Source organism: Nerophis ophidion, linkage group LG19, assembly GCF_033978795.1.
Source record: "Nerophis ophidion isolate RoL-2023_Sa linkage group LG19, RoL_Noph_v1.0, whole genome shotgun sequence".
NCBI lineage: Eukaryota > Metazoa > Chordata > Actinopteri > Syngnathiformes > Syngnathidae > Nerophis > Nerophis ophidion.
Genome location: NC_084629.1, coordinates 24290365 through 24314499, shown reverse-complemented (window position 1 = coordinate 24314499; position 24135 = coordinate 24290365). Strand labels below are relative to the sequence as shown.

General features: G+C 40.6%; 3 protein-coding genes across 5 annotated transcripts in view; 1 reads left to right on the top strand and 2 right to left on the bottom strand.

Annotated features, from left to right (window-relative positions):
• Nucleotides 1–8524, top strand: part of lcmt2 (leucine carboxyl methyltransferase 2) — a 31351-nt gene extending 22827 nt beyond the window's left edge. Inside the window, exon 14 of the mRNA XM_061879629.1 lies at nucleotides 144–8524. Within this exon, the coding sequence (XP_061735613.1) occupies nucleotides 144–150 (7 nt within the window). The 3' untranslated portion in view covers nucleotides 151–8524. The remainder of the gene's footprint in view (nucleotides 1–143) is intronic.
• Nucleotides 68–5094, bottom strand: crygs2 (crystallin, gamma S2). Its single transcript, XM_061879638.1, has 3 exons — nucleotides 4940–5094; nucleotides 4122–4364; nucleotides 68–438 (listed from the first exon to the last, which is right to left on the bottom strand). Exons 1-3 carry the CDS (start codon nucleotides 4946–4948, stop codon nucleotides 166–168), a joined length of 525 nt encoding a protein of 174 aa, XP_061735622.1. The 5' UTR covers nucleotides 4949–5094; the 3' UTR covers nucleotides 68–165.
• tbccd1 (TBCC domain containing 1) lies at nucleotides 5431–22125 on the bottom strand. 3 transcript variants are annotated; one of them, XM_061879630.1, is made up of 9 exons: nucleotides 21924–22125; nucleotides 19202–19266; nucleotides 18857–19123; nucleotides 18624–18782; nucleotides 14373–14489; nucleotides 14046–14295; nucleotides 13785–13971; nucleotides 7836–8357; nucleotides 5431–6109 (listed from the first exon to the last, which is right to left on the bottom strand). In XM_061879630.1, exons 1-9 carry the CDS (start codon nucleotides 21967–21969, stop codon nucleotides 5893–5895), a joined length of 1830 nt encoding a protein of 609 aa, XP_061735614.1. In that variant the 5' UTR covers nucleotides 21970–22125; the 3' UTR covers nucleotides 5431–5892. The 3 variants fall into 3 exon arrangements, with proteins under 3 accessions (XP_061735614.1, XP_061735615.1, XP_061735616.1); XM_061879631.1 differs by lacking the exon at nucleotides 19202–19266; XM_061879632.1 differs by lacking the exon at nucleotides 19202–19266 and having other exon boundaries at nucleotides 18857–18941.
• Between the last annotated feature and the right edge of the window lie 2010 nt (nucleotides 22126–24135).

The following is a 24135-nucleotide window of genomic DNA, read 5'->3' as shown; positions in this document are numbered from 1 at the left end:
ACTAAAGTAGCAGTGGAAATTACGATCCTGTTATGTGAGTGTAAATGAACTTGAGTCAGAAACAAGATTGTTTGCATTTTGAACAGGCTTTTATTTTGCTGACCTCAGTTCAGAATTTTAAGACTTGTCATTTCCTGTCAAAGATCATAGTCCCTAAGGGTGAATTTATTCGGTGAAGCGCCTAAAGGACTGGACTGCAGCGCTGGCCGCGCCCCAATCGCCCGGCTTGCGGTACTCGCCCTTCTCCAGGAAGTATTGGCGGCCGCGGTAGTTGGGATGCTCATAAAAGACCCACCAGCCATCAAAGACTTTGCACGAGTTCACTTCCCTCCAGCGGAACTTCTCCAGGAGTGAGGGACAGTCCTCTGTAGCCTCGAAGGCTTTGCCGCCAAAGTCAGCCTTCTCGTAAAGCTGCATCTTGTAGATGGTCCCGCTAGTCTTTAAGAATGCAAGACATGGAAAATATGGTTTTAAAAACGTACTGCAAAAATACATGTCAAAAACTATATTCTTCTTTACTACACCCCAATCAAATAGCCTCTATTTTGACAATAATCCTTTGCTGATTTTTTAAAAGAAGCAAAATTCTTCTTTTTTTCTTTTTCTTCTTTGTCATGAAAAAGGGACGTTTTTGTCATGAAAAGGGAGTTTTTTGTGGTTGGTGCACTATTTGTAAGTGTATATTGTGTTTTTTATGTTGATTGAATTTAAAAAAAAAAAAATTTTTTTTTTTTTTAATAAATTCTTCTGCGGCCCGGTACCAATCGGGCCGCGGCCCAGTGGTTGGGGACCACTGCTGTATTGAACAGGAACATTCTACTGGTTTTGAAAACTTAGACGAAAACCCCTAAATATCCTTTTATAGCCAGTTTAAAAACTCGGGCCGAAATGAAAACCAAAGATCAGTTATTAAACAGGAGCGTCCTACTGGCTTTAAGAACTAGGGCCAAAATGGAAGCTAGAGATCATCTGTTAGACAGGCGCATCTTCCTGCTTTTGGAAACTTGGGCCAAAATGGTAACCAAATATCATCTATTAAACAGGAGCATCCTACTGGCTTTAAAAACTAGGGCCAAAATGGAAGCCAGATATCATCTATTAGACAGGAGCATCCTACTGGCTTTTGAAAACGAGGGCGAACGTCAACACCCGCAGATCCTCTGGTTTCCAAACATAAGGCAAAACAGTGCTAGCTATTGAACAGGAGCACCCTGCTGGTTGTAATGCAAAGATATGGTAAATGATTAAATTGGTTATACTTGTAAAGTGCTTTAACACTACTTCCACATTCACACACTGATGGCGGGAGCTGCCATGCTAGGCCCTAACCACGACCCATCAGGAGCAAGGGTGAATTGCCTTGCTCAGTACACAGTAGTGTACAAAGTACACAACGGACGTGACGGGGTTGGTAGAAGGTGGGGATCGAACCAGAAACCCTCAGGTTGCAGGCACGCCGTTTGCCAACCAGCCCTCTATGAGACAGGAGGGCTGGTGTTAGTGACTGACCACACAATCAATGAGTTGCTAATGAGGTTGCTGAAAGCAGATTGATTGACGGTGGCTGCGGGCATGAGGGCAGCTGATGTTATGATCACATGAACTGTGAGGGAGTTCATTCAAAATCCTTATGTAAGACAAGCACATTATTTTATTTATGCTAAAGACAGCTAACAATGGCAGGAAAAGGAGTTGCTCCATTCTGCCGTTAAACCTCCGTTTGATGTACATGTAATGAAGTAACATTCATAATACCATGTAATATTTATCTATTTATGTCATTTTAAGCATACAGTAACATTTATTTCATGGACACATCACAATGCTCGCTTTTTCTTTCAACAACACCACCACAACTAATCATGGCAGACTTCATGAGAGACAACAAGCTACTTTGGGACAAATGATGATCCAAAAACTTACATTTTAGAGCCTGGATATACTGAGGATGATCTACTAAATGATAGACTGATCCAGTAGCAGTATTGCCAAGTGCTACACAAGATATACTAACTATGAAAATAATCTTAAAAATCACTGTCTGCTCTTATATCTCCTTATTTCGATAAATAATTAATTCTCACGCAAGTAAAAAAAAAAAAAAAACTTGTTGAAAAAGTTGAATGTCAAGTTGACCAATTTCTTGGTTTGTGTTCACAACTTTCTACGAAAACCAAATCCAGTGAAGTTGGCAGTTGTGTAAATGGTAAATAAAAACAGAATAGAATGATTTGCAAATCCTTTTCAATTTATATTCAATTGAATAGACTACAAAGACAAGATATTTAATGTTTGAACTGGAAAACTGTTATTTTTTGCAAATATTAGCTCATTTGGAATTTGATGCCTGCAATATGTTTCAAGCTGGCACAAAAGGCAAAAAAGACTTAGAAAGTTGAGGCATGCTCATCAAACACTTATTTGGAACATCCCACAGGTGAACAGGCTAAGTGGGAACAGGTGGGTGCCATGATTGGGTATAAAAACAGCTTCCATGAAATGCTCAGTCATTCACAAACAAGAGTGGGGTGAGGGTCACCACTGTGTGAACAAATGCATGAGCAAATTGTCTAACAGTTTAAGAATAACATTTTTCAACGAGCTATTGCAAGGAATTTAGGGATTTCACCAACTACGGTCCGTAATATCATCAAAAGGTTTTGATTATCTGGAGAAATCACTGCTCATAACATTAAATGCCCGTGACCTTTGATCCCTCGGACGGTACTGTATCAAAAAGCGACATCAGTGAGTAAAGGACATCACCACATGGGCTCCGGAACAGTTCAGAAAGCCAGTGTCAGTAACTACAGTTTGTCGCTACATCTGTAAGTGTAAGTTAAAACTATACAATGCACAGCCAAAGCCATTTATCAACAACACCCAGAAATGCTGCCAGCTTCGCTGGGCCCGAGCTCATCTAAGATGAACTAACGCAATGTGAAAAGTGTTCTGTGGTCTGACGAGTTCACATCTAAAATTGTTTTTAAAAACTGTGGACATCGTGTCCTTCAAACAAAAGAGGAAAACAACCATCCGGACCGTTCTAGGCGCAAAGTTCAAAAGCCAGCATCTGGTATGGGGGTGTATTAGTGGCCAAGGCATGGGTAACTTACACATCTGTGAAGGCACCATTAATGCTGAAAGGTACATACAGGTTTTGGAACAACATATGTTGCCCCCCAAGCAACGTTATCAGGGACGCCCCTGCTTATTTTAGCAAGACATTGCCAAGCCACGTGTTACAACAGTGTTGCTTCATAGCGAAAGAGTGCGGGTACTAGACTGGCCTGCCTGTAGTCCAGACCTGTCCCCCGTTGAAAATGTGTGGCGCATTAGGAAGCCTAAAATACCACAACGGAGACCGCGGACTGTTTAACAACTTAAGCTGTACATCAAGCAAGAATGGGAAAGAATTCCTCTTCAAAAAATGGTCTCCTCAGTTCCCAAACGTTTACTGAGTGTTGTTAAAAGGAAAGGCCATGTAACGTGGTAAAAATTCCCCTGTGCCAACTTTTTTTAATTGATTTGCACACAAAAAAAGAAATACGTTTTTCAGTTCAAACATTAAGTATCTTATTTTTGCAGTCTACTCAATAGAATATAAGATGGTAATGATTTGCAAATCATTGTATTCTGTTTTTATTTATAAAATTACACAACATGCTAACTTCACTGGTTTTTGGGTTTCTATACAGAGAAGAGGCATGATTACTTTCACCAACTTAGAGGCGTCGCAGCAGCTCACTCTCAAAGTAGTTATGTGCTAATGCTTAGAATAACACAATGGCTTGGTTGATATTCAGCTGATGAGATAATAATAACTTAGATTTATATCCCGCTTTTCTAAACACTCAAAGCGCTCACAGAGAAGTGGGACTCAACATTCATTCACACCTGGTGGTGGTAAGCTACATCAGTAGCCACAGCTTGAGATGGAGATGTAGATGGAGTATTTTTGGCGCTTTTTTAAGAGTGCTCTATCGGCACAACAGATAACTCCCGTTAGCCACCTTGTACGTGACGTAAATGACAAGATCCAATGCATTATAAAAAGTGATAGGCAACATTTCAAAAAGGTGCACTCCCCCTTTAAGAAGAAAATGGAGCATGTGACTTACAAAGTGGACCATCTTGCAGGAGCTGAGGCGGTCGTTGAGTCCCATCCAGCGCTGATACTCGGGGTACTCGCCCCTGGTCAGCACGTACTGGTAGCCCAGGTAGTTGGGCCGCTCGTACACCACCCAGGCACCACTCTCCACCCGGATGGAGTTGCAGCGACTCAGGTAGGTGTGGAAGTCGGAGCAGTCGCTGTCACACTCGTAGCGACGGCCCTGGAAGTTCTTGTCCTCGTAGAAGACGATCTGCATCACAGCATAGCTTCCTTCACTTTCTCTTCTGCTTATCTTGCCCATGGCCGCTGGAGTCTATCCTAGCTGACTTGTTCACCAGTGTTCTAAACCTAAATCATCTACTTTTCTAGCATTTTCACCTTAGACGCAGGAGTCTATCCCAGCTGACTTGTTCACCAGTGTTCTACACCTGAATCATCTAAATTTCTAGCACTTTCACCTTAAATGCTGGAGTCTATCCCAGCTGACTTGTACACCTGAACCATCTACTTATCTAGCACTTTCACCTTAGACGCTGGAATCTATCCCAGCTGACTTGTTCACCAGTGTTCTACACCTGAATCATCTACTTTTCTAGCACTTTCACCTTAGACGCTGGAATCTATCCCAGCTGACTTGTTCACCAGTGTTCTACACCTGAATCATCTACTTTTCGAGCACTGTCACCTTAGACGCTGGAGTCTATCCCAGCTGATTTCAAGCCAACTATGGGGTGGAAATAAGTCTACAAAGTCTCCAAACACAAATACAAGCATGAGAGTGGAGGGTGGAGCCTACACTTGTGCGACAAAGGTGGATCAACTCACTCTGCCCATCTTGGAGGAAAGAGTCGGAGCAGCTTGCTTGTCGATGCCGGTGGTGGTGTTGGTTCTCCGCCCAGGTGTGGATGCAGCGCGGGGACGGCGGGCGCTGCCTTTTATAGCGCTGCCTCGCCACGCTTGGAAGGCGAGCGGGGCAACAATCGCTTTGTCATGAAAGTGAGATCCAAAAATTGAGTCAGTGATTCTAGCGCTATTCAGTTTTTCCAGAAAAGCGAGGAAGGATTACGGCATAAAGGCCGGGTGTGGGGTTGGCATCCAACGACCCCCACCGCTCCCCGTCCCTGTGTCGCACATGCCAGCTTGCCCCCACCTGGCCAGGGAGGTCCTGCCAAGTCAGGACTTATTTACAGGACTGCAATGGTCGCTATCTTTTTTCTTCCTTCAAAATCTCACATTGGTTTTGAAATTTCAAGTTATTATGCAATCGTTGAAGATGGTAAAAAGTAGAAAAGTCCCGAAATTAAAAACAATATAAATAATAAAAAATATCTTTATTGGAGGAATTCATGTTTAAAATCAGCCCGATTTTCTATTTATATATATTTGATGTGTATTGTCTCTTATGTTTTGTTGGTATGAGAATGTATTGTATATTGCTATGTGAATGGCTCAACCTGCTGTAAAATATTGCAAGTACTGCAGTCAAAAGTGTTGGGACACACAGGACACTTCATTAGGTACGACCCATGAATACAGTAGGGAAGTAAACGCTACATACGGATATATGAAACGTGTCCATTTTCCACAGTTATGTTTAGTTATTAGCAATACAAAGGTGCTGTCAGCAGTGCTACGTATTATATTTACTTCATTCTGATAGTATAGGATGACAAGTCACCACAATGTGCGCGCTAGCAGGAAGTGACGACGTACATTCGGCGGTGTGCGAAGTGCAAAACGACGTGAAGTGAAGTTCTGCTGTAGCAGCAGCTTCCAGTTCAACACGCCATCGGCGAATGCCCTACCCCCCCTTTACTTGTAAGGTACGCCGCCATATTGACGGGCAGCTGGTCTCCCGGGGGCTCGCTGTCGGGGAACAGTAGGGTTGACACGGGATTTGGGATCAGGCTGTCCAGTTCCTGTCTTTGACCCGTCTCCAGCAGCCACTCGTGGAACTTGGCCTCCACCAGCTCCTGGAACTTGTGCTTCTGCTCCCTACACACACACACACACACACACATTAAAGTGTGTAGTTAGTAACGTAGCAGGATTAAGGTGGCACGAGGAACAGAAGATGGCCCATCACATGCTTGGTGCAGGTCTGGATAAAGGTGTGGATCCTGGCACCTTTGACTGGTTGAGGTCAGAGACCCTCAAGCCCATGTTTTAATGACTGCTATTGTGACATTAGATGTTATATATTTGATACAGAATAATGCATTAATCAATTGTGTTGTCATGGCGACCACTGATTTTTTTCCCCATTGATCGATAGGCAGTTGTGATTGAGGCCAGCAAGTTCTGCCTAGCAACAAGGACCAAATAAACATGTGTTTATGCTGCTGCACCTGCTAGCTTGAAGTTTACTCAAAAATCACATGCTTCTGTGCCTTTATAGCAAGTCTTCAACAGGGTGTCCGTGACCCCTGGAGGTATGCATTGGTACTGCAGGGGGGTGGCATAACATTTTGGGTTGATTACCTTTTTTTTAGTTCCCCTCATCATTTTCCCACAAATGTAGATGTATTTAAATATATATTAACACTTAACCAACACATTGTAGTGCTGTTTATAAACAATACTGGCATGGCTACCCTAATTACCATACCTTGCATTTAAATTTGCGATTAGCGTTTTAATTGCCAGCTAGCGACTAGCAGTGCTAATTTCTAGCTAGCAATTAAACAAGGCTACATTTGGCTGGTGATAAGCAGTGCTTGATTTGATTAGCAGTGGTACTATCTACCTAACTATTAACAATGCTAGTTTGTAGTTCGCGATGAAAAATGCTAGTTATAGGCTGGATATGAGCATTGGTAGTTTCTAGCTAGCGATTAGCAATGCTAGTTTCTATTAAGCAATCAACAGTGCTAGCAGAGAATAATTTGGCCACACCGGGTGTGTGTGTGACAATCATGGGTACTTTAACTTTTTAAGTGTCCAGCTAGCGATTAACAAGGCCAGTTTTCTGCTAGCGATAATCAGTGCTAGATTCTAGCTAACAATTAACAATGCTAGTTTTCAGCTAGCAATTAACAGCAGTAGTATCTAGCTAATGATTAACAATACTAGCTTCTATCTAGCTATTAAAAATGCTAGTTTTCAGCAAGCGGTTAGCAGTGATAATTATAGCTAGCGATTAACTGCTAGTTATCGGCTAGATATGGTAGTTTCTAGCTAGCGATCACAGATGCTAGTTTCTAGCTAGCGATTAACATGGCTAGTTTTCTGGTAGGGATTAACAGTAGTAGTTTCTAGCTAGCAATTACAAATAGTAGTTCTCAGCAAGCGATTAACGGTCCTAGTATTAAACAAGTGATTAACGGTGCTATATTGTATTATACTGATATCTTAGTATTGCACAACAAGGTACATTTAGTTTAAAACACTATTTTATACAGGATAAATGCATTATAGATAGAATGATGGATAGATAAATATTTGGTCCCTGCTCCATAATGCTAAAGTCCCCTGCTTTATAATTTTTTTTATAAGTAAATGACCAAATTCTGCTTTTCACTAATTAAAAATGGCTGCCAGTATATTCCATCAATAAAAGCTGATGAGTAAGCAGGGCTGAGTACTATTTATTTGGGAATGGTGTCCATTAAACGTGCCTTGAAGCAGAAAGGAGTGCACTTCCTAACTGCGACCAGCAGAGGCGCTGTAGATTCAACATAAAGAGAAGAAGTCAACTATGCAGACTCCTGGTTTCACTCACTTGTTTAGCCGCGCCTCCATCACAGTCTTCTGCCATTTTTGTATCCTCCTCTGTTTCTCTTCGATGGCCATCTGGTAGCAGGACGCCAGCTCGCCCGGCACCTCGCACGTGTCTCCCTTCATCTGGAACGGCACCACCATGGTGTGAAAGTCCTCCGGGGGCAGCAGGCGGTAGCAGGCCAGCTCAGTTTTGGCGTCCAAATCCTTGACGAGACCGTCGGTCCCCAGCAGCAGGGGCTGGTCCCACATGTTGGGCACCACGGCCAGCCCCACGCTGCCCATGTGGTCCTCCAAGGTGGGGTAGAAGGTGTGGTAGGGTCCCAGGGTGATGTCGGCGTTCCCGGGCAGGAGCAGGGGACGGGTGGGCGTCAGAGCGTGCACCGTGCAGCGCGATGAGGCGCCGACGATGATCCTGCCTGCCACGCACACGACACGCACGCTCTGGCAGCTGTGCACGTGGACGCTGGTCTCCACGGGGCCAAGGACCACCGTGCAGTCTCTACATTTGTCCACACTGACGGACCTGCAGAGTACACAACAAACAGCTTCTAGCTGCTATACTGGTATTTCTGTTCCGGTACTAAAAACCATGTAAGCACCAACAGAGCATCAATGGAAGGTTGGTTTGTTGTACCAAAGAGTTGACTTGACTCCAACAGGACAAAGTAAATAAATTATGCATGATTCTGATCAGAGGGTTTGCTGTTGGCATCAATGCACTTTTTGCGTCTTTTTACGCATTGAAATCACAAAAAACATGCATTTACGGAAGTACGCACATCCCCAGGACGCAGATTTGCATTTATTTTCTTTTGTACTGACCATGCTTTCTCCGAGTCAAAAGTTTTTTTTTTGCGATTATCGCTTTCCGCCGGTGTTTTGTTTAAATTTGCTTCTTTTAAAATATAATAAACATTTACTCCCCTCATGTTTGATACTTGATATTATCCATCCATCCATTTTCTACCGCTTATTCCCTTTGGGGTCGCTGGTGCCTATCTCAGCTGCATTCGGGCGGAAGGCGGGGTACACCCTGGACAAGTCACCACCTCATCACAGGGCCAACACCGATAGACAGACAACATTTACAGTCACATTCACACACTAGGGACCATTTAGTGTTGCCAATCAACCTATCCCCAGGTGCATGTCTTTGGGGGTGGGAGGAAGCCGGAGTACCCGGAGGGAACCCACGCATTCACGGGAAGGACATGCAAACTCCACACAGAAAGATCCCGAGCCCGGGATTGAACCCTGACTACTCAGGACCTCCGTATTGTGAGGCAGATGCACTAACCCCTCTGCCACCGTGAAGTACTTTACATTAGTTTTGGTAGTCCTACAAATGTGGGTATCGATCCAATACCAAGTAGTTACAGAGGCAGTATTGCTAAAATCAATGTTGATACGAATAATAATACTAAAACACAGAATGGCAGTGTAACAATATCAATTAAATATTGAAATTGTTTTACTACTATTTGCTCTGATGTAAATCCTTTGGGGAACTGCACTTTTTGGGGGAATTTTGCCCATCATTCACAATCCTTATGTAAGAGAAAAACACGTGTTATTTTTTTTAATGTAGTCTCACTCGTAAATAAACGATAGCAAAAGTCAGCTAACAATGGAGCCAATGGGAGTTGCTCTATTTCAATAAATACAAACTATCAAGATAATAAAACAGTCACCTAGTGTACAATGTCTGTTCTCCATGGGATGCCATCTGAGGGAATGTTCATATATTCCTATTTTGATGGAGAATTAATCATAATCCTCACAAAAAAAGTACCACAAACGGACGCGTTGAATGTCAAAATTGACCAACTTCTTGGCTTCTACTATCCAAGTGAGAGGCATGATTTATAACCTAGAATTAACTATCATCAACTCAGAGGCGACACAGCAGCTCATCGGCTCAGTATGTCAATATAGCAGCATAAACTAGTCAGCTCTCTGCGCTACTAAAAGTAGTTCCTCTGCGTTAGTGTGTATAATAAAAATATGGCTAATACTTGGTTAATATTCAGGTCAGGAGATGTAAATGGAGTATTGATAGTGATTTTTGGATGTTTATTTAGTGGGCTTTGGGGGCGGAATAGTGTACTCCCATTAGCTGCATTGTTAAGTCACCCTGTACTTGCCGTATTGAACGACTTGGAATACATAAGAAAATGAAAAACACACGTCCTACATAGGGATTGTTAATGAAAAAAAGTGCAGTTCCCCTGAAAAGCCCTCCTGTGTTCAGGACCCCAGTGACTTATTTCCTAAGGTTTGTAAACAATAACAAAAACATTTTTTGATAATAAAAAATATTGATGCACCTACTTTAGTATCGACCATATAATGATATCAAATATAGTATCGTTACTGTCGATATTTGTATCGATTAGCCCACCAATGTATACATTCATGAGCTCTAGCTTGCTGTTAGCCGTTAACATGTCCTATAGTGTGTGGTGTAGCATGTTTAGCTATTCCTCACCCTCAAGTAGATACACTTTGAGGAATTGTAGTTTATTTGCCACCATGGAGGCGGGGATTGCTCACTTAGAAGTGGCTTTGCACTATGGAGGGACGGTAGCTGCTAGCAAGAATGCTACATGCTGCACACGTTGCGTTTCTTTGCCTTACACTGTAGAATTTGTAGGACAGGACCGATCTAGATTGTGTCTTCATCAAGCATTGTAACAGTATTTAAATGTATAAAGTCTGCCAAAATAATATAACTCATATATCTTCTACACCACGCAACCCTAATTGAGTGGTTTAAAATATTGAAATTGATCATTTTTCAATATTAATGAGCTACAGAATTGTGGGTTTCTATTAGTCGTGAACTGTAATCATCAAAATGTTTAAAAAAAAATGTTTCATTGTGTGTCTTTAATGAGTTATGGTGGATCCTGCAGCCAAATCTGTTGAGAACAAGTCACTAAAATTCCATGCATTAAATTACAACAATTTTTCAAATTGTTCCCTTTTTTGTATTTTCGCACCTTCATGTGAAGTCCAAGTGTTTGTGCACACTCGCGATTCATTTCAGTTGGATTACGGTGATCAGCTCTTAGCATATTTCCTCGATCAAACATGGTGGACGTGTCTGTTAAAAGTTACCGCAGTAGTAAACAGTAGGGAAGCAATGATTCTTGGTATAATGCTGCATGGAACAATCCACCTTTATTGACAGTGATTCTGTATGTCTGTGAACGTGTGTGTACGTTTAAGTTTGTGTAAAAGTGTGTCCGTGTACACAACTATCTCGTTCCACCATCACGAAAGTCAGTCTACTTACGATGTAATTAATGTTCAATCACGTCGTGTCTCTTGCCCTTTACACAGCTGGATGTGCAGCTGTGTAAGAACAAGATAACGAAATATGACTCAGACTACCACAGAAGTTGAAACAACATTTAAAAATAGCAGCTTTAGTTTTAGTTTTACTGTGTGCTGCAGCTCACCAGTAATTCTGCCCCGAATGCGGACTTGCAGGCACACAGATAAGGTCTTTGTGACTGTATTGGTCCAGACTGGGAGAATCAACACTAATTTAATCAGAAACTGTATTTTTAGATCTAAATATTTTTAATTAGACTTTTTGTTTAGGTGTCTACAAAGATTCCACTTGTATTATAAACGTGCTAAAAAAAAAAAAAGTGTCTCTGCTGTTGCAGTAACAAGCACGTACCGATGTAAAAAAAAAAATTAAAAAAGAAAAAACCTCTGCAGAAAGACTTTTTTGTTTGTAAATAAAAAAAATATTTTATCCCTGACAAAATCAAAAAACTTGTTTTATGTGTCGTTAGAAGTGTTGTCCCGATACCAATACTTTGGTACCGGTAGCAGTACCAAAATGTATTTTGATACTTTTCTAAATAAAAGGGACCAGAAAAAATTGCTATTATAGGCTTTATTTGACAATCTTACGGTACATTAAACATGTTTCCTTTTGCATGTTTGTCCTTAAATAAAATAGTGAACATAAAAGACAACTTATCTTTTAGTAGTAAGTACACAAACAAAGGCTCCTAATTAGTCTGCTGATTTATGCAGTAACATATTGTGTCATTTATTATTCTATTATTTTGTCAAAATTATGACAATCACTTATTCTGTTTGGATACTTTACATTAGTTTTGGATGATACCACAAATTTGGGTATCGATCCCGGAATTGAGCCGATACTAAGTAGTTACAGTATCATATACATTGGTCATATTCAAAGTTCTCATGCTTCCAGGGTCATAGTTCCTGAGTTTGTAAACATAATATAAATGTTAAAAAAACGAAAGATGATTTTGTGATGCTAAAAAATATCGATAAAATCAAAGTAGTATCGACTAGATATGCTCCTGAATTTGGTATCATTAAAGTGGATGCCAGGTGTAGATCCACCAATGGCGTTTGTTTACATTCGGGAATGCATCATTAGCTGTGAAGCTGGTGAGCTACGGTGTGTAGTGAAGCATGCTTAGCTATTCCTCGTCTTGGCATGGAGGCAAGGATTAGTCATTTAGATGTAGCTAGGACATGGACCGGTACACTTCAGAGGCGGTGTAGTACCGAATATGATTCAATAGTATCGCGGTACTATACCAACACTGGTATACCATACAACCATAGTTGGTACACATTTTACAGTACTTCCTATTCAAAGTGCTTTTGAATGTATTTTCATTTAATATACTGTAAGTTTGCCAAAGCCCTGGAGAGAAACACTGATAAAGTAACTAAAGAATACAAATAATAATTTACCACGTGAAAGTGGTAAATTTTAACTTGAAATAAAAGTTTCATGTTATTGACTATACAAATTATAGTTTGTTTACTGCAGAATGTTTGTAATAACGAGAGAAAAAAACAAAATAACTGAGAAAAAAATCCCGACAAAACCTACCGAAAAAGCAAAACCATGACCCTAAAACCAGGTACTGACCGTCTGGTGGGTTACCTATACTGTTGCACTTCTAGTAAACACAAATGTATTTATGAACAAAATGACAGTTGTCAGCTATTAGAATATATTACCTCAATCACACATGCTGGGAATGTCTGTTACAAGATACTGCAGTACTAATAAGTAGGAATGCGGTCCTCCGTATTATCCTGCACAGGAAAATCCGCTTAAATAAAAAAAAAATGGTGATATTAATCGAGATTGGATGCCAAATTGCCCAGCCCTAACCACAGGTGAATCAAACAACGCGGAAGGCAAAATCCTACTGCAGATAGGCTAGCGCAATAGTATAGTAAACAGAAGCAATGGAACAGGGTTGCATAAGAAGCCTCCTGATTGACAACGAGGGACAGGTGTGTCTGATGATTGTCAATCAGGAACAGGAGTGTACTTTAGCAGAACAGGAAGTAGAACAAAATAAGAGAGGAGCGCAGAAAAAGTAATAAATGCAAAAACACAGGTAACTAATAAATTTTAATCTGTCACGACACATTTCACTCATGTATGTGTGTGACAGTTTCACCAACATGTATGATATGTAAATTTGAATACTGTCTAAAACTGCCCAGCATATGAATTGGCTAATTTGACAAAAATATAAGTGTCTAAACATCATCCTCAGTGGGATTTTTCCATGATCAAATCCAATGTTAAATGAGTAATCTGGTTCAGATCCAGATCAAATATGCCTCAACATTACAGCTCTGGGTGGACAGAAAACAGTTTATATCGAAAACGGAATGAGATATGACAGTGATGCGTCTGAACATGTTGTTTTATGGAGTATGTGAAATAAGGATCTGATCCAGATTAGTTCTAAACCTACTTACGCACAACATATTTGGTTTCAGTTTGCCAGAATCTAACAGTAGCATTTTTTAAATAAAATCTGTTATAATAAATTAGTTGATGGTTACAAGCAAACTACACCTTCTTCAAAGTTTAAAAATAAAAAGCACTTTAAGCATGGTGTCTGAACTTTGACCTTACCTGAGAGGTGAGAGGAGGTAAATGAATGCATCAGAGCATCGATGGATCTTAATGTTGGCCCCTGTCAGCTTGTCTGAGGTCTTGGCGAGGGTCTGCTTGTAGACCTGAGACATGAGCACTATCTTACTGCCAGCTGGAGCCATGTGAGTGTTTCGGGCTATCTTGGCTCGCTTCATGTTACCCTCCACTAGACAAGAAGAAGAACGTAGGAGAAAGCGTACACAAGGATAGGATTTAAGTCCTGTAAAAGATTTAGGGTACCTTGTTGGGCCCAGGCCAGTTTCTTCCCAGAGCGCAGGCAGGCCTTTATCCCAAAAGGATTGAGAGTGAGGTTGTGCTGGAGACAAGAGAGCAGCTGGTACAAAGGGAAAGAGCGCTTCACTGCACAGTAGCCCGCTTGCATCTGGAGCGGATCTTTGCTTAGAAGTCTGTGGAGGGGCTGGACGGACCAGTTCAGTTGGGTTGAGCCCTCCAGGAGGAAGTCAAGGCTGTACAAGGCCTCCAGGGATAACTGCGAGACGACGTGGCAAGGGTCTGTCAGCGCAAACGTACTGGAAACTAACACAATAATGGTGGAGGTCCACATACCTGACAGTCGCGCGGGGCCAGTCCAGACTCTGACAACAGGCCGGGCTCCACCAGCAGCTCCAGAATCTCAGCAAGGTGGCTCTGCACGAACGACAATTGGGCCTGGTCGTCCCAGTTCTAAGAGTGACATCATAAACAACGGTTGGGTTATAACTGGTGGTGCAGATCAGGGATGTCCAAAGTGCGGCCCAGGGGCAATTTCGCTTATAGCTAATTTTTTAGCAGCCTGTGACACAACCACAATGTTAGCATGCTAGCTTTTTTGCAAGTATGTAGGCTCAGCCTCAAATATGTTGTTGCTTGACGGATGATACCAGTTAGAATGCCAATATTGGTATGCTAACTGTTTTTGTTAATTTGGTAGGTATATACCTCAGTCCTATTTTAGTACTCAATGCATGCAGACGTTAGTAGACTAATATTTTAAAAAACATTTTTTAGTTACACACCTCAGAGTAATACATCTTTGTCCTGGTACTTGTCAAGAATGCTAGCATTAGCGTGCTAGATTTTTATTTTTTTTGCTGATTTAGTAGGTTTACACATTTGTGTCATATATTTTGGTATTTCACTGATACTAACTGTAAGCATATTAGCATTGTACTGTTAGCATGCTAGCTTCTTTTTTTTAGCTTATTTTGCTCATATTTTTTGTTACTTGACATTATCTGACCAACCTGTTTACCATTAGCATTTCAGTTCCGCTTTGGCATTCACACAAAATTTCTATCGAAATTGCATTTTAAATTACTTTAAAAAAAAAAAAGTCTATATATCGTATTTGTTTTAAAAGGTGAAAACTACCAAAATGTCCATTTGTATCCTTTGATTTGTCAGTCCGTGATCATCAGTGGCAAAGGTTTGGGCACTCCTCGTGTATATATTTGTGCATTGCATGATGTACCTCCTCTAAGAAAGCTTTAGTAACTTCCACAATACTTGATAGAAGAGGTGGGGCATACCACAAATGTTTGCACTTCTTTTATTTTGGTTTTACACAAATAGATTTGGTGCTACCTTTACATAGCGGTACAAATTGCAACTTTGATTCTCAAACACAGCTCATACAATGTTGGTCTGCCAGAGCATAAAACATAGCAGAAAGGATCATTGACTTTATTAGCTTTGTTGCTGTATTTAGCGAATATTCAGACGCTTCTACATACTAAGGGTGTAAGAATTATGTATTTGGATTTAGTTTTTTTTGGTCTATACTTCGACCCCAAATTCCCCAAAAAATTAAAAACAGGCAGTGCTTCTTGCGTCATGCATTTCCGAATCAAATACTGTGGAACCTCGATTTACGAATTCTTATTGTGAAAGTTTAGATCGAGCCAAATATGCCTCTGTGTGCAAACCACATTGTGGTGTATGAGCGCTTCATTCATTTTGTGTGTCGCTGGAAGCCTTGGGTACAGCCATTTTGGGGACGTCACATCCTGTGCAGTACAGTGCACAAAGGGCCCAGTTATTTTTGAGCAGCTATTGTGCTTACGCAGTCCGTTACTCGCCGGCGCGGGTTTCTTTTCTCAACATTCACCAAGTTTTGTCTATTTAGCCTACTCAATATGGGTCCAAAAAATCTGAAAAAAAACAGCCTCATAAGGAGGGGGACATCCATGTGGACTTAGACTTGGAAAGGAGAGGGAACCCTGAAGAAGAGGACTCTCATTCTGACTGTTTCCAATTTGACCGATCTTTGCTTGAATTGTTTGAAAAAATATATTTAATTTAAGAACAGGCGATTATATGATCATTGATTGCAATTAATTTGAGTTTCGTCACAGTGATCATCTGTTAGCATAATTACTCGAACAAAGATGGCAGACATGTCTGTTGGAAGTTACCGCAGTAGTAAACAGTGGGGAAGCAATTATGCTTGGTATACGCACAATCCGCCTTTATTGACCGTGATCCTGTGTGTGTCTGTCAATGTGTGTGTTTGTGTAAGTTTGTGTGAAAGGGGCAGTAGCTCCACAGCCACAGATCCACTATTAACCACTAATATCACAGTCAAAATGAAAGCTTGTTCCCATAGGCACCAAAAACTGTTAATAATGTTTAGACAAAAGTGTATATTATATATACTCATATATATAGTATATGTGTGTGTGTGTGTATATGATGGATATGTGTGTATTTTGGGTATATGCATGTGTTTATGTATGTATATGTGTGTGTGTGTGTGTGTGTATATATATATATATATATATATATATTATATATGTATATAAATTGCATATGTGTGTGTTGTGTATACATGTGTGTGTGCATATGTATATATGTAAGTGTGTGTAAATTTAAATGTATTATATATGGATAATATATAGCATCTACGCAGCAACCACTGAATTGAATTGTATTATATATATTATTATTATTATATTATTATTATATATTATTATTTTGTATTATAGGGACGGCGTGGCGCAGTGGGAGAGTGGCTGTGCGCAACCCGAGGGTCACTGGTTCAAATCCCACCTAGAACCTAGAACCAACCTCGTCACGTCCGTTGTGTCCTGAGCAAGACACTTCACCCTTGCTCCTGATGGGTGCTGGTTGGCGCCTTGCATGGCAGCTCCCTCCATCAGTGTGTGAATGTGTGTGTGAATGGGTAAATGTGGAAGTAGTGTCAAAGCGCTTTGAGTACCTTGAAGGTAGAAAAGCGCTATACAAGTACAACCCATTTATTTTATCATTTATTGTATTATATATTGTATATATATATATATATATATATATATATATATATATATATATATTGTATATGTATAGGGGTGGGACCTAATAAGTTTACTTCTTCCCACTCCCTTTTGAGCCAATCTTGACATCTACAAAAGATTAGTCACATGTAATGTTTTCAATGTAGGTGTAAAAATAATGTATAAATATATTTCTTTTGTATTTTATGTCATTTTTTATTTTTTTTTGCATGGCTCAAAATAAACCATTCATTCAAAATAAACCATTCATTCATTCAAAGTGTGTCCAAGTGTGTGACCTCCCATTCCACCGTTGCGAAAGTGAGGCTCGTCAGATGTAAATCATTTTCAATTAGCGGTGTACCCCTTCTCCAATACACAGCTGGAAGTGCAGCCCAGAAAAACAAAATAAAGAAATATGACTATCACTGGCATAGAAGTTGAAACACAACATTGAGAAGGAGCAGCAGCTTTAGTTTCACTACCTACTGCAGCTCACCAGTAATCCTGCCCTGAATGCAGACTTCCAGGCACTCACGACATCAATATTTGTCCTGACTGGGAGAATCAACATACCCACTAATTTAATCAGAAAAGGCATTTTTATATCTGAAATTTTTTTTTATCAAACTTTTTGTTTATGCACTTTTGTTTTTTGTTTATGCACCCTCACTCACTCCTCTGATATACCATGTACTAAAAACACTCTGCGGACAGACACTTTGTGTTCTTTTTGTTTGTGGATAAAAAAACAAAAGTATTTGTTCATTAAATAATCATTTAAGTTGTTTTGTGTGTTGGTCCACATTATTTTACAGCACCCCAAATTAATACTGCACTTGAATGTATTTTCATTCAATATAAGATACAGAATTTGAGTTTTAAGAACTCCACAATGCGGGTCACCGCTTGTTTGCTAAAGCACTGGTGAGAAGCAGTGATATATACAAGTAATTAAAAATACAAATAATGATTTAACATTTGAAAGTTTTGGTAAACATTCACTGTAAAAAGTCTTTTGGAATTCACTACACCAGTAATACTTTTGTTTACTGCAGAATGTTTGTGAGGACAAGCAAAAAAACAAATAACTGAGGCAAAAAAGATGTTCCGTTTACCACCTCTAAACGTACCAAAAAAGAAGAAAAACTATGGCCCTAAAACCAGGTGTGGACCGTAGCGTGGTTTACCTGTACTGTTGCACCTCTATGAAAAAAACGACAGTTGTCAGCTGTTAGCATATATTACCTCAATCAATCAAACACGGTGGAAATGTCTGGTACAAGATAGTAGGGATGATGTACTCGCAATAATCCTGCGTGGGACAATCCGCTTAAAAAATAAAAAAAAGTATCAAAATAGGATGATATGAAAAAAATAATCATGGTCATTTTATTACCTTATCACCCAGCCCTAATTTAACTTCATTTTGTATGCAGCAAAAGAGGTGCAAAATTTGGTAAGTAGAATTACCATGACAGCTTGAGACCGTGGTGTACCTAATGTTGTGACCTGAGTATAAGTGTGTCTTGTGAACAAAGATAGTTACCTTGTTTTGGGAGCTAGTCTTGGCCTCTCGGTCTGATGAAAACATGGTGCGTGTTCGATGGATGGGCCACTCTTCGCCAATCAAAGAGCTACGCAGAGACACACGGTTCAGCTGCTGAATGTAAAGGAAGAGGATGAACTGCAGCGTGTCCACAGACATCTGGAGAGCAAAGACAAAGGTGAATCAAGCAGCTAAATGCTGCAAGACATTACAGTAAATACAGTCATTTATACCTTATTCCTCTGCTGTTCCAGCTCACTTTTGTTGGAACACTGTGACAGACAATCCACCCTCTCCAGCCGCTCTCCAGGCGAGTTGCTGGTGAATAGGTCAAAGGTTTCAAAATAGATCCAGGCCAGCTCTTCTGGAAGCTGCAGCTTCCCGCACGCAATGTGCCTCCACATGGGCCAGCCCAGGGAGGGGAAGCAGCCGTCTCGGCTCTGCACGTAAGTGGCCATCTTGCGGAGGTAGTGCAGGCTGAGCTTGGAGGTGGGTGCCACCTATAACCAGGCATCACACCAAGATTTGAACCATTATTCTAGGAGATGGCAAGAGTGTTTGATCGCTGGGAACATTACCTGAAGAGCACCCAAGAGGAAGGGCTCCATACGCGGCCATATGTTCACACTGTTTGTATCCATGTCTAAATAAATGTAATAAAGCAATTTAATATAGTGTTAAAATATATTTTAGACAACTGCAACCACAATAAAAAAAGATTTTGCTGAATAAATACTACTCTAAAAGTGAGACTTTTTGTATTGAGTTTTGGATTGAGGTGTATTTAATGGTATGTCCAGTGTGTATATTGTAATAGAATTTATTATCTTTCACTATAATGGTGCGTTCCATTTACCTCAGAAGTTGGGAGTTGGAAATGACGTCACAGCAGAGTTGTGAGCGTTCCAGCTACAAGGTCAAAAATCAAGATAGCCACATCCACGAAATGTATTTTGGCCTTGTTTGAATATAAGCAACTTATGGGAAAACATCCATCCATCCATCCATCCATTTTCTATCGCTTATTCCCTTTGGGGTCACAGGGGGCGCTGGGAACCCACGCAGTCACGGGGAGGACATACAAACTCCACACAGAAAGATCCCGAGCCAGGGATTGAACCCTGACTACTCAGGACCTTCGTATTGTGAGGCAGACGCACTAACCCCTCTCCCACCGTGCTGGCAATGGAAACATGCATTTCTGCAACCTTTAAACAGGGTGAATGAAGAGGAAACAGACGCCCTTGCTAGTGATGTAGAATTTATATGTACCACATCAATGACAAATAAATGTAGTGGCGTTACCATATATGTTGCACAATGCAATATATGACTAATTTAGTGTGACAAAAACTAATAAACAGAAGTGCCAATAACAATAATATAAAAGTGTGTATTATTGTCTACATTAAGAGCATCCATCGTTGAAGCTAACTCAGGGTTTGTGAGAATGCTCCAACTTTCCAAATTGGAAATCCGACCACAAGGGACGTTCCAGTGGAAATCCTGACTAGGAACACGGACATTATGACTTCCCAGTACAAATGGAACGCACCTTAAACCTTCCTCTGGTTTATTCACTGCTCGGTAGTGGTGCATAGTGTTTTTTAAAGGCCTACTGAAACCCACTACTACCGACCACGCAGTCTGATAGTTTATATATCAATGATGAAATATTAACATTGCAACACATGCCAATACGGCCTTTTTACTTTACTAAATTGCGATTTTAAATTGTTTGCAAGTTTCTTGTTGAAAACGTCACGGAATGATGACGCGTACGCGTGATGTCACGGACTGTAAGGAAATATTAGCGCTGCACCAGTCAAGGGCTAAAATGGACATCTGTGTTGCTGAATCTTTTGAAATGTGTTCATTTAATAATGGAGACTATAAAGAACAATGCTGTTGGTGGAAAGCGGTGGATTGCAGCTCTCTTTAGCACCGAGACACAGTCGGTGTTTCTTTGTCTGTTGTGAAGCAGAGCGGTCAAGCGAACATGTTTTCTCTACGTCAACCAGCATGTTTTTGTATGGCGAAATTTTGATATATATTTTACCGGAGACATCAGTGGATTATTCGTCATCCTGCAGCAGCTGTCAAAAAAGGCAGCTGTGAGCTTTGCTCCTCGGATTCTCTCTGAGACACTGCGTGTTCACCGCAGCCATCCGACCTCGAGGTATGTCTTTACAATCTTTAAAATCTCACTAAAACACTATTAAAACAATAAGCAGATAAGGGATCTCCCAGAATTATCCTAGTAAATGTTTCTAATTACATATGAAACGCTCACACTGCCGCCGCCCGGAGCTGACGCTTTTTTTTTTTCAAGTCCTTCACTATCAATATCCTAATTTACAAATCTTTCATCCTCGCTCCTATTAATGGGGAAATTGTCGCTTTCTCGGTCTGAATTGCTCTTACTGCTGGTGGCTCCCATTATAAACAATGTGAATATGTGTGGAGCCCTGCAACTCTTGACGTCACGTGCACATACTTCCGGTAAAGGCAGGGCTTTTCTATTAGCGACCAAAAGTTGCGAACTTTATCGTCGATGTTCTCTACTAAATCCTTTCAGCAAAAAATAAGGCAATATCGCGAAATGATCAAGTATGACACATAGAATGGACCTGCTATTTACGTTTAAATAAGAAAATCTAATTTCAGTAGGCCTTTAAGACTGTTTATTCCAAAAATATAGGATTTGCAAAAAAATAAAAATCAGCATATCCATCCATCCATTTCCTACCGCTTGTCCTTTTTGGGGTCAGGGAATGCTGGAGCCTGTCCCAGTACACCCTGGACAAGTCACCACCTCATCACAGGGCCAACACGGATAAACAGACAACCTTCACACTTACATTCATGTTGCATTTAATTCATTTCCACTAAATAAAGCTGCTGTATTTTGTTTAATAGATAATGCCAACACACCCAAGACTAAGAGGCAGAATGGCGATGCTCTGGGTCTAAATGCCAAAAGGAAAAGACAACAACTGTAAAATATAATATGTGAGGAGAGTAGACGTCTAGTTACGTCACTTAATGCTGCCATAGCAACCTGGCTGAAATGGACCCTTCACGTGAAATGCTGACTGAGTAACCGTCGACTTTTACCATAACTACAGCTGCAAGAAACACATTTTGTTGTAAATATGGTATTGCTACAAGAGGAAGTTAACAAATTGGTCTCAGCTGCGTTCTTTTGTTTGTTCGAAGTAGACTGGCCCGCCAGCCGTTAACTTGGCTCTAAGCTAAGCTATCGAGGCTGACGGACACCACTCGTATTAGCTTACTTACATTGAGCCTGAGTCGAGGGCCAAACGTGTTGATGTCGTCGTTCCATTTCAGCGTGAGAGCGCTTCCTCAATGAGTTCAGGACATTTACACTTTAGTTTCGCTTGGGAGCGCGGCCATCCATGTTTGTGAACATTTAAGATCTACTTCCTATTTGGCGCCCTCCACAATGTCCACAGCCCAATTTTGAGCCCCGCCCCGCCGTCTGCCGCGCATGCGTAGTCGAGCTGTCAAGCACAAGGCAGTATATTTTGTACACTTGCACAATTTAAATCAGGGGTTTCAAACTCAATTTACCTGGGGGCCACTGGATGCAGAAACTGGGTGAGGCTGGGCCGCAAGAAAAGATTTCTTAAAAAATCTAACATGCACTTTTTAATTAATTCACCTTCTTTGAATGGCTTTGCACCATAGCTAAAAAATTGCCAACCATCCCAATTTTTCCAGGAAACTCCTGAATTTCAGTGCACCTCCCGACAATTTTCCGGGGCAACCATTCTCCCGAATTTGTCTCAATTTTCACCCGGCCGACATTATCAAGGGCATGCCGTGATAGCACCACCTCATCCGACACACGAAGGGGGGTGTTAATCTGTGTGTGTGTGGGAGGGGGCGGGGGTTTGGTGTGGGTTCACAGTGTGGCGCATATTTGTAACAGTGTTAAAGTTGTTTATACAGCCACCCTCAGTGTGACCTGTGTGGCCGTTGATCAACTATGTCTTGGAGTCTCTTACATGTGTTTTAAAAAGCCAAATACAATATATAACTGGGCTTGCACACGGTATGTTGTGGATGGCGCTAAAGACAGCGCCAATATGGCACCCCCTTAATATTGTTGATTGGGTGAAAATCAAAAGGAGTTCGAGAGAATGGTTGCCCTGAAATTCAGGAGTCTCCTGGGAAAATTGATAGTGTTGGCAAGTATTACGCTGTCAAGCGCCTTTCATATAAAACTCGCGGGTCGCGCTAACATTAAATTGTCATATCGAGGTGCAGGCCGCTTGTTTGAGACCCCTGATTTAAATAAATCCAATCTAAGAGCTGTATCGAACATTACAGAAGATAATAATGCTTGCAGAGGCGTTTTTTTTTGGTTGTAGTTTAAATGGTACAAGTGGGAAAATCAAACATGTCAACCATCTTAGGTGTTGGTGTCCAAAGTGTGACCTGGGAGCCATTCTCGGCCTGCAGCACAGGTTTTGTTGGCTCACAGCATATTTGCGAAATAAAATGTAGTACAAAAAGAACTAAAATATGCATTTTAAGGAAAGAAAGCTACATTTTTGTAATAATGATAATTATTAGTGAAACTAATAATTAGGATGGGTTCTGGTTAGCGCCTTGCATGGCAGGTCCCGCCATCAGTGTGTGAATGTGTGTGTGAATGGGTGAATGTGGAAATAGTGTCAAAGGACTTTGGGTTCCTTAAAAAAAAAAAGGTAGAGAGACGCTATACAAGTACAACCATTTACCATCTGCTGTATAACACAACATTGACACAACTATTTGTTTTAATATATGTATAATTTTCCTGGGGGAACTCTCCTGAAGGAATCAATAAAGTACTATCCATCTGTCTGTTCATAGGATTTTTTTTGTGTTTTTTTTTTACAAAATAAAATATAAAAATGGGCTCCGCATGATTGGACTTTTTTGATTGATTGATTGAAACTTTTATTAGTAGATTGCACAGTTCAGTACATATTCCGTACAACTGACCACTAAATGGTAACTTGTTCAACTTGTTTAAGTCGGGGTCCACGTTAATCAATTCATGGTATTTGTATGCGGCCCCTTGGTGGAAAAAGTTTGGACATCCCTGACCGAAGGCTTCATTCCCACAACGATCTTGGAGAATGATTAAGAGTACAAAAGCCCTTAAATTGATATCTTTGTTAAAAACACTTAAAGTAATTAAGGTAGCCCTTTTTGTATTTTTTGTTTAGTATTATTACTCTGTATTTGTTTTTGTTTTCTTTCCTTGATGTTGAAAGAGCCTTGACTTTTGTGTGAATTATAAATGTATGTTTGTTGTACAATCAATTTAGAACAAAAAAATACAAAAAAAAAAAAAACCTGTGCTACAAATGACATGAACGAGTCAAACCGGTTTCCCTTGACTAAGCTTCATAAAAAAAAAAAAAAGACTTTATCATCCGTATTTTGCATTTGAGTAAAAATTAACACAAATTACACCTAAGTCTGAAAGAAAAAC

What these genes read in the sequence shown, in the direction of transcription:
- crygs2 (XM_061879638.1), bottom strand. An exon ending in CCTGCAAGATGGTCCACTTT is followed by an intron (nt 439 to 4,121) that starts GTAAGTCACATG and finishes GCATTCTTAAAG; the next exon opens with ACTAGCGGGACCATCTACAA.
- tbccd1 (XM_061879630.1), bottom strand. Translation starts at nt 21,969, where the DNA reads ATGGAACGACGACATCAACACGTTTGGCCCTCGACTCAGGCTCAAT. An exon ending in TGGAACAGCAGAGGAATAAG is followed by an intron (nt 18,783 to 18,856) that starts GTATAAATGACT and finishes TTTGCTCTCCAG; the next exon opens with ATGTCTGTGGACACGCTGCA. An exon ending in TACCTCCTCTCACCTCTCAG is followed by an intron (nt 8,358 to 13,784) that starts GTAAGGTCAAAG and finishes TGTACTCTGCAG; the next exon opens with GTCCGTCAGTGTGGACAAAT.